The sequence below is a fragment of the Sinocyclocheilus rhinocerous genome, unplaced genomic scaffold (assembly GCF_001515625.1).
Source record: "Sinocyclocheilus rhinocerous isolate Xijiao unplaced genomic scaffold, SAMN03320098_v1.1 scaffold383, whole genome shotgun sequence".
Lineage (NCBI taxonomy): Eukaryota > Metazoa > Chordata > Actinopteri > Cypriniformes > Cyprinidae > Sinocyclocheilus > Sinocyclocheilus rhinocerous.
In genome coordinates this window covers 141,113-158,105 of record NW_015643560.1, presented here as the reverse complement: position 1 = coordinate 158,105, position 16,993 = coordinate 141,113, and the positions used below count along the sequence as shown (strand labels likewise).

At 38.5% G+C, this 16,993-nt stretch overlaps 1 protein-coding gene across 2 annotated transcripts in view; it reads right to left on the bottom strand.

Annotated features, from left to right (window-relative positions):
* Window positions 1–2,603, bottom strand: part of LOC107757359 (neurogenic locus notch homolog protein 2-like) — a 30,028-nt gene extending 27,425 nt beyond the window's left edge. For both annotated transcript variants that reach the window (XR_001641934.1, XM_016574800.1), the window contains exons 1-2: window positions 2,283–2,603; window positions 974–1,040 (exon numbers count right to left, since the gene is read on the bottom strand). Coding sequence is in view for 1 of the 2 variants with exons in the window: in XM_016574800.1 (XP_016430286.1) it covers window positions 974–1,040; window positions 2,283–2,343 (128 nt within the window). In the remaining variant the exon portion in view is untranslated. The remainder of the gene's footprint in view (window positions 1–973; window positions 1,041–2,282) is intronic.
* Window positions 2,604–16,993: the final 14,390 nt, after the last annotated feature.

Here is a 16,993-nt window from a genome sequence, read left to right as displayed (position 1 = left end):
GGGGGGTTAAAGAGAAGGGGGGGGGGGGGGGGGTTACTTGGTTGTGACATTTTTGTTTTAAGTGAAGGAGTGGTCACATACCATTAAGTAATAAACATAACTGCAGAAGAGAATGCAGAGTTTTATTTTCAAATAGAGAATACAAAACTGTTTCCTGCTTCTTACAACCATTGATCTGTAAAGATAGACATACCAAATATAAAACGTATTGCTTTTAGTTTAACACCCTATTGATTTGGCCATTACATACAACCACAGAGTGGTTCCCACGTACTAGTGCCTCCTGGAAAAAAAAACAAAAAAACACTAATCACCATGAATGGAAGCTAAAGTGCACAGACACAGTTTTCCAAATCAGGCGGGAAACATAAAACAACAGCCCCAGGCTTTCATGTGATAACAATCACTTTGTATTAGCATAAACAATGAAGACAAAGACTGTGTGAAGGAATGCTACGCATTTGGAACACTACATGGCATGATAAAAAAAAAAGCTCACATTGACTCACAATCATAAATATTTTATGTGACTGATATATTGTGGATAGGTGAAGTGTGGCTGAGTGCATTTATTGTTAGCACAAAATTATATGGTCCAACTTGAGTTAAATATGAGTCACAGAATCAGGTGAATGATTCAGATTCTTATACAAAAACTCAAAGGAAACTTTTTTTTTAAACAGTGTAAATCACCTATACGTACAAGACATTAAAACATTGCTCTGTGTTCTTGCTACACTCCAGTTCCTTTTTCCACACTGTGCAATAGTGATTGAAACTTTATGTGAAACTGATAACCAAGGCCTAATAACAGCAATAGCAACAGTTATCCAGTTAACCTGTTTAGACCGCACCACTGTGAATATTATTCATTAAAAGGACCAGGAGATTTTAGCAACCAATTTTGAGTCTGATAAAGTGTAAGCTATAGAATAAAATTGTATTTGCAATAAAATGACAACTCTGGGCTTACAAGCATCTTGAATCGATACACATTCCTCCATTTTCGCAAGGCCTGTGTGTATCCACGCAGCGCAGTCCTGTGGAAAGAGAGGGCACAATGAGGCAGAGACCACTTTATATTGAAACGATAGAAGCAAAGACCCTCTTATATTCAACAACCCTGAAATAGGACATATTACATTACTTTTATATTTACAGCACGCATATCCCGCTTATTTAAGATACAAAGAGTCCCTCATATCTTTAAGTTTGTTTACTTTTTTTGTAAATATACATTGCGTCTTATCTGTGAGTGTGCCGCGAGATAACATTCAGATTCTTTCGCTCACACTCCCGCATTGTTTGACTGACAATAGAATTCAACATGTTAAGACTTATCAAATACAAAGCAATAAAAGACGCATGTGTAATTCTTCATTAAGGCAGTAGTACTTTATCGATTTAACTGTAACTGCTGGCTATGAAGAAGAAGAAGAAAAATAGTTCAATTGTTGATTGTTCTTTGTATGTAAAGGACACCGGCACAATAAAGGATCAAGCAGCTTCGTGTAAGAGAAATCCCACAAAACTCATCATTTATGTTTCCATTCATAATATTGGAGGATAGAAAAATTCCATATCAAAAACGTAAAATATATCAGACATAATCTAGTGCAGTGATTTAACAGCAGAACCCTGATGACAATCTAAATTACTATGCACGCTGATAGGTCGTTTACTACCAGTGCAGCGAAGCAGACATTTACTTTACTTTCTCACGGTTCATACAAGGACAAAACGCACAAAGACCCAAGTAATACAATGCCCTCTAAAATGATTAATATTATCTAGAAGAATTAAACTCGTAAAAGTTACACCACAATAAATATTTAGCAAATGCAACATTCCTCACCAACAAAGAGAATGTGTCCTCATGTGTGGTTTGAATGCTTTAAATCCCATCATCACTGAATAATTGGTGCATAACGTTCTGCAATGATCTTCACAATATTGTTAAGCGCGTGCAGCGGTTTATTACAAAAACTCAATGCTTCACATTTAAATGTATCCTGACCTAGTGATGGACTGAAACAAACACGTTTATGAGAACAGACTATCAATTAATGGCACATATCCTGCGCCAAACTTCAAAAAGCTATGGGCAAAGCCGCAAAATGTCATGATTCTGAACCTAATCAAAGAACATTAATAAATCAAAGACAGGTCGTGATGTTTTATTTTCTTTCATTGGTTCTAATGTAACAGGTTATACGTCCACACACGTCCTATAAATCAGTTAGATCCAGACAAAAAAGAGAGAGAAGAATCAGTCATCTTACCTTCGCTGTTTTGCACAAGATATACAATTGACAGAAATATCCAAAGACTGTAATTCCCCATTTCTGTGGAAACTCGACCCTACTCCTTTTTTGAAATGTTAGCAATAATACATCCTTTAAAAAATGACACGGTGATTAAAGTTCCAAGGAATCACATTAAGATGAAGTAGCGTCATAAAGATAACTTGAGTGAATTTCATAGAAATTGAGCGTTTTCAATATAGTCCAACTCCGTATTTCCTCTGCAGCTCGGACTCTTCTTCCTTGGTGTTTAATGGCAGTGGGACAGCTCGGACTCGGCTGTGCCGTGCGTCTCGAAACACCTCCAAGGAACTTTTGAAAAAGTTTCACCACTTCACTTCGGATCCGAGTCCACCGCCGGGCTTCGTATCACTCCGCCCCCTTCTCAAGCCTTCTCTCACTCAAGTTGTTGTTTGTCCTTCCGCTGAACTGAATAGTGCAGACTCGTCAAAGGCTTGGAAATGAATCCGAACGTCTTCCCCCGGAAAAAGACGTCCTGTAGAAGCTTAAAACCGAAACGAGAGTAACATTTACTCTTTGTATATCACACAAATCCACAGATAAACTAATGAAATGACTAAAGGTAAGAAAGTTAATGTGTAATGAAGACAAATGTGATGTTCGTAAACGTGAGAAGGGGTAAAATAGTGAGTCATGCTAAGTTTAGGAATATAGTCGATTGAAATAATTATTTACTAAAAGAAAATGGAAATATAAGGCAAATAATGTTTTCAGAGTGTATGCGCAGACAGCAAATCTGAGGTGATTTAGCTCTCTGTTTGGCCTAACAGTGTCCGTAGGCTAACATGAAATCTTTAATTATCAAGAATCATCCTTAACTGACAAGCATAATGTTTGTTTTAGGGAATAAACCGAAACACTTTAAAAAACAAAATAATACTTAGTTAAAGGAAATAAACTGTATCATTAAGATATGTTAAAACTGAAAATCATGCTAGTAAGAGTCACTGCTAAGCTCACTGTATGCATAGCAACTACAAAATACTCTAAAGTTTTAGATTAAGATCTGAAGATTTGTTAATCTGTCCTTGAGCACTGTTTGACGTAACCATATAAAGGGCCTAGCGGTCTCCCACATCATGTATGTGTATGGCCACTTGTTTGTGTATTTACACTTGATATTGTGCTGAAGAATATGAGCTGTGTTTGTTGGATGGAAATGAGAGCAGACGTTGCCCTCCCTCATTTCTCGCAAAGCAGCATGGATGTTCATTGAAGCTTCTTCACTACACCCTGCCCTGGTATACTCATTTTCTGCAACATATAGAGCCTCAGTTGTTCTGTGGCACATAGCAGAGCTGGTTGCTTACAGAGACAATGGCAGTGATTTGAATGAGAAAAGGGCTACTGCATTATGACACAGTTTCTCTCTGCAGGGGGTGCAGGAGGGGGGAGGGGGCAAAACACTAACATTTAGGGATGTGGTTTGTCCCCCCCCCCCCAACTAATAAATTAGTTCAAGCAGGGTGTATGGAGTCTAGCAAGCTCACAACAAATAAGTTTGTTAGAGAGAAAATCATCATTTTTGGATAAGTACAAAGTGCGCATTGGCCTATCTTGCACCAAAGAGTATTAATTACTGCAAAAATCAACCCCGAGATTCATAGAATGATTGTTTTCTGAATTGTGTAGCAAACACATTGAGCCTAAAACCATAACATGTATTTTATTTCAGTGTTGTGGGTAATTATGTTCTCTCTGAAAACTAGTAATTCAGTACCATATCAGTTATTTGCTTATATTATTAGATATTTTTCTTTTATCAGTGTTGGTTGATATTAGATATGCTGTGCATGCTTATTTCACTTAATCTTAAATTGCCATTGCTGTCATCTAAGCCTCACTTAAAGTTAATATTTAAAAACACCTATGTTTTAATAACTATATTAAATGTGACCGTTATCAAATCTCAATTTGAATATCCATTTTTATACTGTATATAGTGGGCATAGAAAAGAATCACCCCCCTTTAAAATAATAACATTTTGTTGCTTTGCAGCCTGAAATGAAGACGGACACAGTTTTTGTTTTATCCAGCTGTATTTACTCAGTGCAACTTATAACATCCAAGTGAAAGACATAACACCAACATGTCAGAAAAATAAAATAAAAAAGGAGATAAAATAAAAGAAAAAGAAGGATCACCCCCTTGTGTCAGTATTTTGTTGAACCACCTTTTGTTTTAATTACAGCGTTTAGTCTGTTGGGATTTGTCTCTACTAACTTTGCACATCTAGACTTTGCAATATTTGCCCACTCTTCTTTGCAGAACTGCTCAAGTTCAGTTCAATTTGATGGGGAGCGTTTGTGGACTGCAGTCTTCAAGTCATTCCACAGATTTTCAATAGGGTTTAAGTCTGGGCTCTGACTAGGCCATGGAAGGACATTCACTTTTTTCTCCTTCAACCACTATGTGGTCAACACTGCATTTATGTCATTGTCATGTTGGAAAGTAAACCTTCTTCCCATTGACAACTTTCTGGCAGAGGGCAGATTTTCCTCAAGAATTTGACAGTATTTTGCCCCATCCATTTTTCCTTCTATCCTGACAAGTGCTCCAGTCCCTGCTGCAGAGAAACACCCCATAACAGGATATTACCACCTCCATGCTTTATTGGAGGAATGCGGTTATTTGGATGGTGACCTGTAGTGGATTTCCGCCAAACGTATCGTTTGATGTTGAGGCCAAATAATTACATTTTAATCTCATCTGCCTCAGTGTGTGTGTTTTGGCAAAGCACAGTCGTGACTGCCTGTTGACCGGCTTACGTCACTTCTTAGTACACGCTGTCGGTGCGAATGCAACCCTTTAAATAGTACTGGGAAATAGTTCGCGCAAAATCGTCCCAGTACTTTAGTACTGTACATTTAGTTCTGGAACTAAAGCGGTGCAAAAGGCCCTTTTGTCATAAATTCCTGCAACTCTAACAGAGTTGCTGTAGGCCTCTTGGTCGCTTCTGACCAGTTTCCTTCTGGCTCTTTCATCCAGGTTAGAGCGACGTCCTGATGCAGAGAGGGTCTGTGTTGTACCAAATACCTTCCACTTTTTAGTAATGGATTCACTGTGCTTCTAGGCATTGATAAAGCCTTTAACATTTTTTTTGTATCCATCTCCTGACTTGTGCCTGTCCACAACTTTATCCCGGAGATCTTTTGACAGTGCCTTGCCACCCATAGTTGATTGTTTGCTTCAGTTGTACTACCAAGGACTGAAATGCTCCAGGAAAGCTCTTTTCAATATGAGCTAATCAAAATGACCACAGCTGATCACAGTTGAAAGTCAAATGGCTTTGTGTGCCATTGAGAAGGTGATTTGTTACACCTGATTACAAGTCATTTACAAGTCATTTTTAAGAGGGGGGTGATCCTTTTTTCCAACTGACTGAGTGATTCTGGTTTTAATTTTTTTCTGACATGTTGGTGTTATATCTTTCACTTGGATGTTATACAGTAAATACAGCTGGATAAAACAAAAACTGTGTCCGTGATTAATTTAAAGGGGGTGATTCTTTTATATACCTACTGTATGTCACACATTGTTGTGGAATGTACATTTTTATAGTAAAAAAAAAAAAAAGATTTTTAGATTTATTAAATAGAATATAGTATCGATATTAAATTATCCGTTTATTGGTGTTTTAATTTTGGTGTGACTGCATTTAACAGTACTGGAAATAGTCAAGCAAAAGGCAGTCATACATCTAGGGCTAAGCTATATGTCAGTTTGTTTTCAAACAGAGAAATGTGATACTTCACCTGCCAAAATTCATTAGAGATCTGTAACTTAAACACCTGCTCTTATTTGTTGTAGTTTAGCTATAAGATTAGTTAATTCAGTTTGGTTTCACCACTTTTCACTCTACTATTTTCAATCAGACTCTTCTAAAGTATTTATATTTCATTGAGGATGTACTTCAGATTATCAGGGCTCTCTTCTGGTTGTGCTAGATAATTGGAGAATGTTAAGCAACAGTTGTCTGATGTATCTTCTTTGAGATGTCATTTTGAGTACTTGTGGATTTGGAGTGGTAACAGGATGCGTTCTCACCCCTGCCGCGTTTTGGGACACTGTTTTGTTTATTGTTTTGTTGTGTATGAGGTTAATTCTTTGTGCACACTATCCACGCTGTAGTGAAGGGGAGGCAGTATTTTTTGTGTGTCTGTCAAACTGAGGTTACGGCTGGCAGATGACTTGGCAAAGATCCATATAAATGCCTCTGTTGTCACAGTGCTCTGATGACAGAGAGAGAGTAATCTGAGTTTGTTTTAGTTCAAATATGAGAGAAAATCATAATGAGTTTTGATTAATGGTTCTCTGCAGCAGTAAAAAAACAAAACTGTATTGAAGTAACCCGTTGAACAGCAAAATGCATAACATGAAATTTCAAAACAACGTATTAGCTTATCAGATGAGAATGTTTAGTCTCATTAAGCTTGCCATGATATGTTTCATATGTGCACCTCAGGCGATTAATATGTGGCCATGATATAAAGATTGCGTTAAGCATTTTTTAATATTATAAACATGGGTTTTAATGAGCATTTTGTATTTAATGTATTGAGCATTTAACGTTAAAGGACACACTATATTATTTGTTGATTTATGTCAGTAGCATGTGAAACTGCAGAGGTGTGTGTGTTTTTAGAAAGGAAAGTGAAAATGAAGGGAAAGAAAGGTGATGAGATTCTCGCAGAGCTCTGAGGGGTTCCAACATCAGACAAACAAGAAGGTGACGGATATTGTGATTTACTGCCGGCGAAGGCAAAACATGGCCTCACGCTTGCCTTCAGCACCTGGGTGCACGGTTAAATGTAGAGGTCATTTGCCTAGTTTCTGATTAGTTAAACAACCCATTGATGTGGTATTTCCGAACAAGTCATTCCATGTTAATGGCTGTCATTTGCTCAGCTGTAGAGACTCTTACTTACTGGTACATCAAACATCACCACATATACTATTGTGACGTAGTTGTGCTTTGTAATCCAGTCTGCTTTTTATTTATTTTTTTGGTTGTAATACTTTTTTTCTATTCTTTGTGCAGATTGAATGGTACTGTATGTTTGCCTTGTTCTAAATGAAAATGGGATGGTGAGTCTACTTTGTGAAGTTGGACCACCCTGTGGGAAGCAAAGCCAAATGCCTCTGTTCCTCTCTCTTCACCCACTTAACCCCCCACCTCAAACATCCTAGGAGAGATTTCTGATAACTGCACACTGATACAAATAAGTCTTAAAATAATTGGGGTAATAAACAGTGGAAGAAGGGAATAAAAGCTGCAAAACTTCATTTGAATTTATGATGGAGAGGACGGTTAATAGTTAAGCAGAATGGCTTACGTCATTAATATCAAAACTCACCGATCCTGTTCAACGATTTTCTGTTTTTGAATTGACTATTGAAAATCTTATTAGGAAGTGTTACGAATTTCTGCATTGCACTGTATTTTCATAACACTACACCCGTCTTCCATTGTTTGGGTCAAACAGGTAAAAATTCATGCCATTGGTTACGCTAGTGTTGCTATGTCAGACTTCTTTAACAAATAGATCAGAGTTTAACAAATAGATCAGAGACCCCAAAATTAAATTTTGTCATCAATTACGCACACACAGATTGCTCCAAACCTTATGGGTTTCTTTCTTATGCTGAACACAAAAGAAGATATTTTGAAGAATATGGGTTTAAACAGTTGCTGGTCCCCAACGAATCCCTTAGTATGAAAAAAAAATACTATGGAAGTCAGTGGGGACCAGAAACTGTACTATCCCTTTACAGCTGTTTTGGACATTGAGGTTTGATAGTAAAAATGTATTTTGACAAATGCATACTGTATCTTTAAAACCTTTTTCATTATATAGCCTTGCTGATAGTTTTGGGTATTTGAGACCAGTAACACAAAAAGTGTAATCTCTAGGCTTTGTTTTTACACACTCAGTGTAAATGTTGTTTCTGTAGTAGTATTTTTTATTTGATAATAATTTTTTATATTATTTTTACTAGTATGTGGTTTAAGCGTTAGTCATATGCTTGTCTAAATATATAAAACAAGTGCTAGAACATTTGCATTGCAAAGCTGTTTGTAGCATCAGGCTTTTTAGTGACTACTACACAGCATACTTAGCCTTGAGTGATAAAAGACTGCGTGATCTCTGACTGTTTAAATGCTGCCTACTGTTTTAGTAGGAAGAGGATGTGTGTGAACTATTTGTGCTAGCATCCTACTTGGCCTTTAAGTGCTAGCAAGCTATGAGGCCTGAAAAGACAATAATGATTTTACCACCCGAGTGCAGTGTGATTTATGTGGGAAAACTCCACTGAGCGCCTGCAGAGAGTGTGGAGAGGATTAGAGCCCCCACCACAAAACTCGTCATGGCCAATCAGCAACGCAGACCCCCTACTAAGAAACGTCATGGCCAATCAGAGAGTTGCTTTTGTGTTCACTGTCTTTATTAACTTAGCTTGCGCTGTGTCCATGATCAAAGTTCAGCGATTGTACAACTGCCCATGGTTTTAGTATTTTGTTTTAGTATATTGTTTTGTTTTAGACATGTCCATTTATGGTTGTACCAGTGATGTCACCATTTTCTGCATATAATCATTTCCTAGTCTTTTGTCCATGGTCAGACATTCTCACACCTACCTTCTGCACTCTGTTCCTTGCATGATAAGAAATGTAGTCGTTCTGGTATGGTTGGAAAATGAGGGATATCTCCCAGTTACACCTCTGCATTTCCCAAACAGATAAATATAAATATAAAGTCTGAAACTTAAAAAAAACAAAACCTGATTCTGAGAAACACCACAGACCACAGACCCCATAGCATTGTTATATGTTCTCATGTTGATGCCAAAATATTGTAGTTTTAAACTGTCTTTTTGTGTTGTTCCCACAAAATAAATATACAGCTCAAGTAAAAAAAATCCATTACCCATACATAGAATATATAATGAGTATAGCAATTCGCTGTGCTATTTCAAGCTCAGACTTTGGGAAATAAATCTGTCTTATTATGACCTGAAACACAGCAAGTTACTTGGCGAGCAGTTTGACCTCTCCTAGCACATTCCCCCACTTTCCTCTCTCTAATTTCTCCCTCTTTCTCAAATTCACACACACAAACACGCATTACACAAAGAGGTTGTTATCCTGGGCAAATAAGTGAGCAATAGATCACTGCCTGCATTGTGAGACAAGGTGTTTGATTTTCTAAATTATTATTAAGTTGTGTGAAACTGTGCTGCTGTGTTAGTGTCTGTATATGTGTGGGAGCAAGGAATGTTTATGTTTAGGGATCAAGGGTTCATTTATTCTTTGGCGCATTTCTCACTCAATCTCATGTTCTGTTTTTTCTCCTTCTTGATTGTGCTGGATCAAGGCAGAAGTGATTCGTGTCCAGTTGGTGGGTTTAATTGCTGGTCTCAGGGGTCCAAACCCAGAATTTCTCAGTCATGAGAAAGTGCAACACTGTGACTGTCCCATCTCCAGTGCAAACTGCCTGGTCCCTTTTAACAAGTCGTCAGCCCATCAGAATCTGTTCACAGTGTCTTTTACTGACGTCCGTGTTTGTGTGCAGTAACTAGTTGAGTGTGCAAAAGCTGGCTGCACAGTGTCAGGAACTATATTTCAGATGAGGGCTGGACAAGAGCCAGCTGGTGGAATTCGGAATGCCATTGCTGTGTTTTTGTGTGAAATAACTGCTTAAGTCCGCTGTGGACAGCTGCAGGACAGTGCCCCCTCTGCGTCTGCCTCCTCCCTAGGGCTGTAAATCTGACTCGAGGACAGGAGGTACTGGCGACTTGTTGAAAAGGGCTCCTGAGAGTGTCCTGAGGTTTAGTGCTCGGGGTCAGGGGCTGTGTTAAAGACCCTGGAGCTGAAGCTCAAATGCCGATACTCACAGATAACCCATCGTACGCCTGAGGCTACACTGTTGCTCATCTTTCTGGTCTTCCCTCCAGAGGTTGAATTGCGAAACCACACCTACAAGTGCTCAGGGCTGCTGGGTTTGCGCTGCCATGCTTGGGCCGATCTCCGTTGTAGCATCTATGTGCATGGAGACTGGTGGAATGTCTGGTCATTTAGTCAGTCGTCGCGAAGGAGACCGCATTTGACTAATCTGACAAATAATCGCTAAACAAATAAGTGATGGAATGTCTCGTTCCCTTGGCACTGGTTAAAAGGTCTTTGAAGGGTGTTAAGAGTGGCATATGTTCAACCTAAAATGTCAGAAAGAGACATATTGAGAAAAATGACTGAATTACAACTTCAATTGATCCTGCATTTGCCTCTGAAAAAAAGAGAAGAAAAAGAGTTTGAGGCAACCCTAGGCCTCTGTTAGACTGTGTCCCTCCCGAGTCAATTGTTCCTCAAGCTTGGTGTCAACCCTGCGCCATCAATCACCCTCTTTCAGAGGAGGGGAGACAGGCTGGGGACACGCCCCTCAGGACAGGGGGGGTGGTAGTTCTCATGGCCTCCCCGCTTCGCACAGCCCCACATCGCCACAATCGCAACTCCGACAGCTGGTCTGGTCATTAGAGGTAGGCCGGGACCTGTGGGCCCCCGAACAGCAACGACAGCTGCCAGCCCACTGTCCCGCGGCACCCACACGCACTAATTCGCCCCCACTTCAGACTATGATATGTATTATATCTCTAGTCTATTGTCATTATTTTTTGGCTTCTTTAGGGAGACCAGGGCTTATGTACTTAAGTTACTTACATATGCTTCTTTAGTATAGCAAAATCTGTTTGCATTTTCATATTTGGCAGTAGTCAACCAGCTTATTAGGTGCAAGGTTAGCTGTTGTCATTGCAGTATGATTGCTGTATAATTGTAATGTGTATTGTATTAATATACAGAATGCTAATTTAAAACTAGCTAGATTTAAGACTGAAGGAATATTGTTTTTTTTCCCTAAGCTAAATAGTACATTTGAATGGAAACCTGTTTCTACCTCAGAGTAGTTGCAACTCAATATCTCACAATTGCAATTTTATTTCTTGCAGTTACGACCATGTCTATTTTATTTATAATTATTATTATTATTATTATTTTTTTAGATGGAAACAGGCTTCCATTCATTTATGAACACCCTATCAGTGACTGTGCTTCATAATAAACTTGCACATTCTTCCAGCAGGTTATTACAGATAAAAATTATTTAGGGTGATGACATGCCTATCTGTCTGCCATTTTTTTTTTGCTTTGTCTGTTTATAACATGCATCTCTATTCACATGAATCCACAAGCATTAGCTTAATCATAGCCTTTGTGTGATTGCCCACAAACGGTAATGGAAAGGTAAAAGAAAAGAAAATCTCAGCAAGAGTGTCAAGTGTCAATATGGTTGTGTTAAAAGAAGGAAAATGAGGCAAAACATGAAGGACAATGTCAGAAAGTTCATGCACAGATTGATAATCTGAAAATGATTGAGTGGTTCAGTGTGTTTACGTGTGTATCTTGTGCGTGTAAGTGACGAAGGAAAAGAGAAAAGAAAAGTGGTAGTTGAGATTACGCCATACTCCCTCAGGCTCTTGTTACTCATGCACTACTGGCAGATCTCTGGTTCCCACGCCTCCTCACAGAGGTGAGTGAAACTACACCCACAACTTCACCTGTACGTACCTGCCTCAGCACAGCCCTTCAGCCTCAGCCAAACTATGATCTGTTTTTTTTTTCCTAGAAACGAAAAGAAGACTGAGAGGATGACAAATTGGCATGAGTACAGCAATAATATCAGCCAGAAGATCACAATGGCAGAGCTCACTTACAAAAGTTGTATAATTATTACAAACATTACAATAGAAATTCACTGAAAGACCTCCCTAGCAGAGATATATCAGTTAAGTCTGATATAAACAGGTTTGGTAGAGAGGTGTAATCTTCTGTCCCATATGCAGTTTTTTGTATCACACTTCATAATTTTTCAGAGCACTTACTGCTTTGATTTGTGTACTTGTTACATTTTCTTCATAGGTTCAAAAGCTGCGTTACAACGGGTGGATACTGACAGAAGCTCACTGCACTGTGCACCTTGCTGCTAATGCCAGTAGTCTGTCAACGTCCTTGATCACAGAATTTATCACCTTCTTTGTTGTCTAAATCTGCATTATATTTATCAAGTTATGTTTTTAAATGTTACCACACTCATTCTCTTCTTCACCACTGAGCATAGAGTATGCTAGATATTTACTTCAGGATGTTATCACACTCTGCGATGCAGCTGCTGTTTTACTTAATCAGAGTGGAAGTTCCTGACAGACTAGCCACTTGGCTGGAGAGAGAGAGAGAAAAGGAAATCCAGAGGGTGGCAAGCAATTTATTCATGGATTCCACTGGACCTTTAGCTTTAAATCATATTCAACTGACCCAAGCCTATTGTTGAGGAAGGAAAATGCCTAAGCAGTGCTAGAGAATGTAATAGCGTGAAACAGGAGCGGAGAGCTGGCAGTGATGAAATAGCTTGCATACCTTATGCTTTAAGGATAACCAACTTTAACAGAGGAATATTGTGGAGGATCTTTTACTCAGCTCCACTGCTCTGTCCACAAATACACTCTTGCCAAAACAAGCCATACGGGATTTACTCATCGAGATATAGTGAACACAAAGAAGCATAGTTGCCTTAGCCTTGTTTGTCCTCATAACAGGGTATCTTGTGGTCTGGAGTATTCCTGGCAATGTTCAGACAAGCCTCTGGATCTATGTGTCTTTATGTAACAAAAACATATAATGTGAAGTATGTATGGGAAATATAGTGCAGACTTATTGTAATCTTTTTCTCCATATTTGAGTTCTGCTGGTCAAGTGCGTGATCTAGCTTTTTTTCTCCAGCAGTAGGAGGGAAGAAGGAGCAGACATTCCATGTTGGCCCGAGGGCAAGGTGGGGGAGGCTCTAAGATAACTTTTATTAAAATATATTGAAGGAAAACAACAAGTTGCACTGTTGGAGGGACGAAAAATCAGCACGACAGACTTCTCTCTCTAGAGGCTTAAGTCCCAAAGTCATACACCTAACATCCTCCCTCACTTTCGTTCTCAGTGTTGATCTTTTAAACTCCCTATTTGCAGCTTCACTGATTTATTTAATACTTTAAAAGTTCAGTAATTGTAGTCCCAGGATCTCCAATCTGGTTTACTCTTTCACTGTCAAACTCACTCTTTCAACCCTTCATTTCCTCACTCATTATGTTCCTTTCTCCATGAATACAATTGCCCACTGCCTCAGGTGAGGGTTATTGCACTGGGTGTGGTTCACAGTCCACGACTAAGGAGTCACATTCCACTGACCATGTACAATACCCAATCACTGATATCCCGGCCCTCCTCTTTATCAGGGTGATTAAGTAACCCTGCCTCTGGCTGCACTGACCCTCGTGACCTGGTCCGTGTACATTTGTGGACACTGACTAATTAGAGACCCGATAATGCAAAAGAAAGCAGCTTTTCACCGTAGTTCTTAGATCTCTGTTCAACCACTCGCCTCTACTGAAAACAAATGAACATTTCTGACAGCAACGGTCTATGCACTTTAAAAGTTTAATTTTCAGTCAGACTGAATAATTTGTATTTTCTTTTTATTTAAATGCTTCTGTCTGACTGAAATCAGTTCGAGGTTTGCAAAGTCAAACTAACAAACTACCATAATGCAATAGTAGCTTGCCTTTGTCAAGCTTGTATACGTTTTGTCAGTGGCTCTTTTGTCAGACTTAAATTTTATCATTCCGGTTTTTGTGAACTCGCACTAACGGACATTGCTAATGTGATTGTAGCTCGCAATCAAACACCATATACAAATTTTAATCAGACAATTTGCATTTGATCCCAAAAACGGCAGTAATACGCAACATGCATTTAAACTTTATTCTTCTGTGAAACACAAGAAAATAAGATATTTTGAGGATGAATGATTTGATTTAATGAAAGCCAGCATTCTTCAAAATATGTTCTTTTGTGTTCACCGAAGATAAAAGGTCGTGGAGGTTTGGAATGACCTGAGGATCCGTAAATATGTTCGAATTTGCAGTTTTGTGTGAACTATCCATTTATACTTTATACATACTTGTATTTCTTACATTAGAAAAGTGGCTGCATTCAGTGTGGCTACATCATGAGAAGGGATATTGCCCACTGAATGGAATCTCTTTCATCCACACTACTGTGTTTGATTTGCCAGAGCTCTGAAGTGGGAAAGCAATGGGGCGATCCTGGCATTCCAGGGCTCTGTCGTGTCGTCTCCTGGTCTCTAATTTGGGAGCAGCTGTCGGGCTCTGCAAGACCTCAGCCATCCAAGCCCAGCTAAAAGGGGTGGGTGGGGGTAGAAGGCACTGAGGTCAGCCCTACAGAAAAGCCCCAACTCCCCAGCACGTTTTCCAATCTCTTGTAGCTCATGCCAAGTACACAACACCTGCACCAGGTTAAGCACAGTGGAGATTACAGGATGACTGTAAAGTTATTGCTGGCCATAATAAAGAAGCAGTAAAAACAGATGGCCACTATTAGGAGGAAAACTCACCTATTAAGAATAGAACGCTTACTGTCTTTCCAGGTTTAAACTTCTCTCTTTGTCAAGGTGTCCTAAGTGAACTTTGCAGGAAGTTTTTCTGAATTGCTCAGTTTGCTCCCAAAATTGGATGCCTTCCGGTTCTATGCTGTTTTAAAAAGCAAGTAAAGACTTTTTTTTTTTTTAAAAGTAGTTTTTTTCTTTTGTCACCATGAAATAAAAACATTGTTAGCCTTACATTGCACAACCTCAGTGAAACCCAGTGATGGTGATCCCTTTATGATTGTTGGTAACCATGTGAGTGTAGTTTCTCACACTGGTGGGCTTGTTGAGACACACATAGCCTTGAGGATTCCAGATGTGGTCTGGTTTCAGTCCTATGAAAACCGTTAATTACACCATTAAGTCTTCTGCGGGCCCTAATTAGTGGGAATCAAACTGTGTTCCAGGTCAGGTGAATAGTGATTGATTTATTTTGTGTCTGCCCTGTCTGCTCTCTCACTCCTCCTCTCACATGCCCTCTACAGGTCATGTTTACGCAACTAGAGACAGTTACATTTTGTTTTACTCTCTTTTTTTCTGGAAACCACAAAAGTGTTTTTTGAACGTGATGCTTTCAGGGTGTTATAGTTTAAGATTGCATGCATTGTGATATTTACCAAAAATAGGATCAAGACCTGTTTTCTTGTAGTGCTATTTCAACAGCCTGTACCAATTCAGCTTCTTCCTTATTGCCGTTGGACAAACAGAGGAAGAAGTAGTAAATCCCATATCCTAACAATAAGATCAACCCTGGGGCTCAGGCAGGAAAAGAAGCTGCACCAGTGGGACTCAGGGCCCAAAGGGATGTGGTGGTGGGGAACTGCTAATCAAAGATAAGGGGTCATCTGTATCCTTTCACATATTTGGTACTTTTTCCCCCATTGTGTAACTTTGTGTATTTGCAGGTTCAATAGTTGTAGGACATTGAAGGTCTTGTTTTCTGAGTTGCCTTCTTAACGCAATACACGCTTATTGTGATCTGTGCCTGTTATTAAAGAAAAAAAAAATTATTTGTAATTTTTCATTAAATGTAATTTTTCACTGTGATGTTGTTAATAGAGTTCTTAAAGCGCAACCATTCTTGTGTAGTTTTTATTCTTTTATTATAATAAACAATAATTTATTTTCAATACATTTTCTATTTAATTTATATTTATAAATGATAATTGTTTAATATTTAATTTAAGTTAATTGAATTTTTATTTCTAGACAAGTTACATGTGATTTAAAACTATATTTGAAGACTTCAGATGCAAAAGTCTCTAAGTGACATCTGAAATTTTCATCTAAAATTAGCATTTTTATCAGGCTCCTATATTTATGTTCATTTATTTCACTTTAATGGCATAGAAAAGGACCTATACATTGCCATTAAAGTAAAATTACGGAACCTAAACATAGGAGCCTGATAAAAATGCTAATTTTTGAAGAAAATTTCAGATGGCACTTATAGGCTTTTGCATCTGAACTCTTCATTTAGACAAGAATTTTAAACCTCATGCTAAATAAATAGAAAATAAGACTGCTCGTATAATATTTAGTTTGATTTCTTGTGGTTGATGGTCAACTTTTTCCTGAAGGTTTAGCACTTCCTTTCACAGGCAGTGTGATGATTTTTTTTTTCAGGCACTATTTTGTACCATATTCATGGAAATTGCAAATATGCCATTTTATTTTTCCAACTCCTCCCCACCGACCACTTATCATATAGAGATCACTTTTCACAGTCCAATCCTAGACGATGAATAGAATCAGAATTAATTTCATGTTTTACTTGGAAATATGACTTAAAATGGGTTACAAACACCATTTTATGTTGACTTTAAAACCCTTTTTCCTGTGGATGATCCTTCTCAATGGGTGATCATGGCCGGGTTTTCTCCTAACAGTAACATTTCCAGTTTAAACACAGCTGGACGGCAGGAGAAGATCGTTGTGGAAACACTCTGCATCTGTGGTGGGCTTTGATCACCAACCTCACACTGCTCTGCCACAAGTATGCAGTGTGACTTTGGCCTTCTTTGAAATCAAGAATAAATAAATGTAGGTATTTTATGTAAAAAATGATTTACAGATTTGAGTTTGATCCTGAACTTTCCTTTGAAATAGAACAATTGGTAGTGATT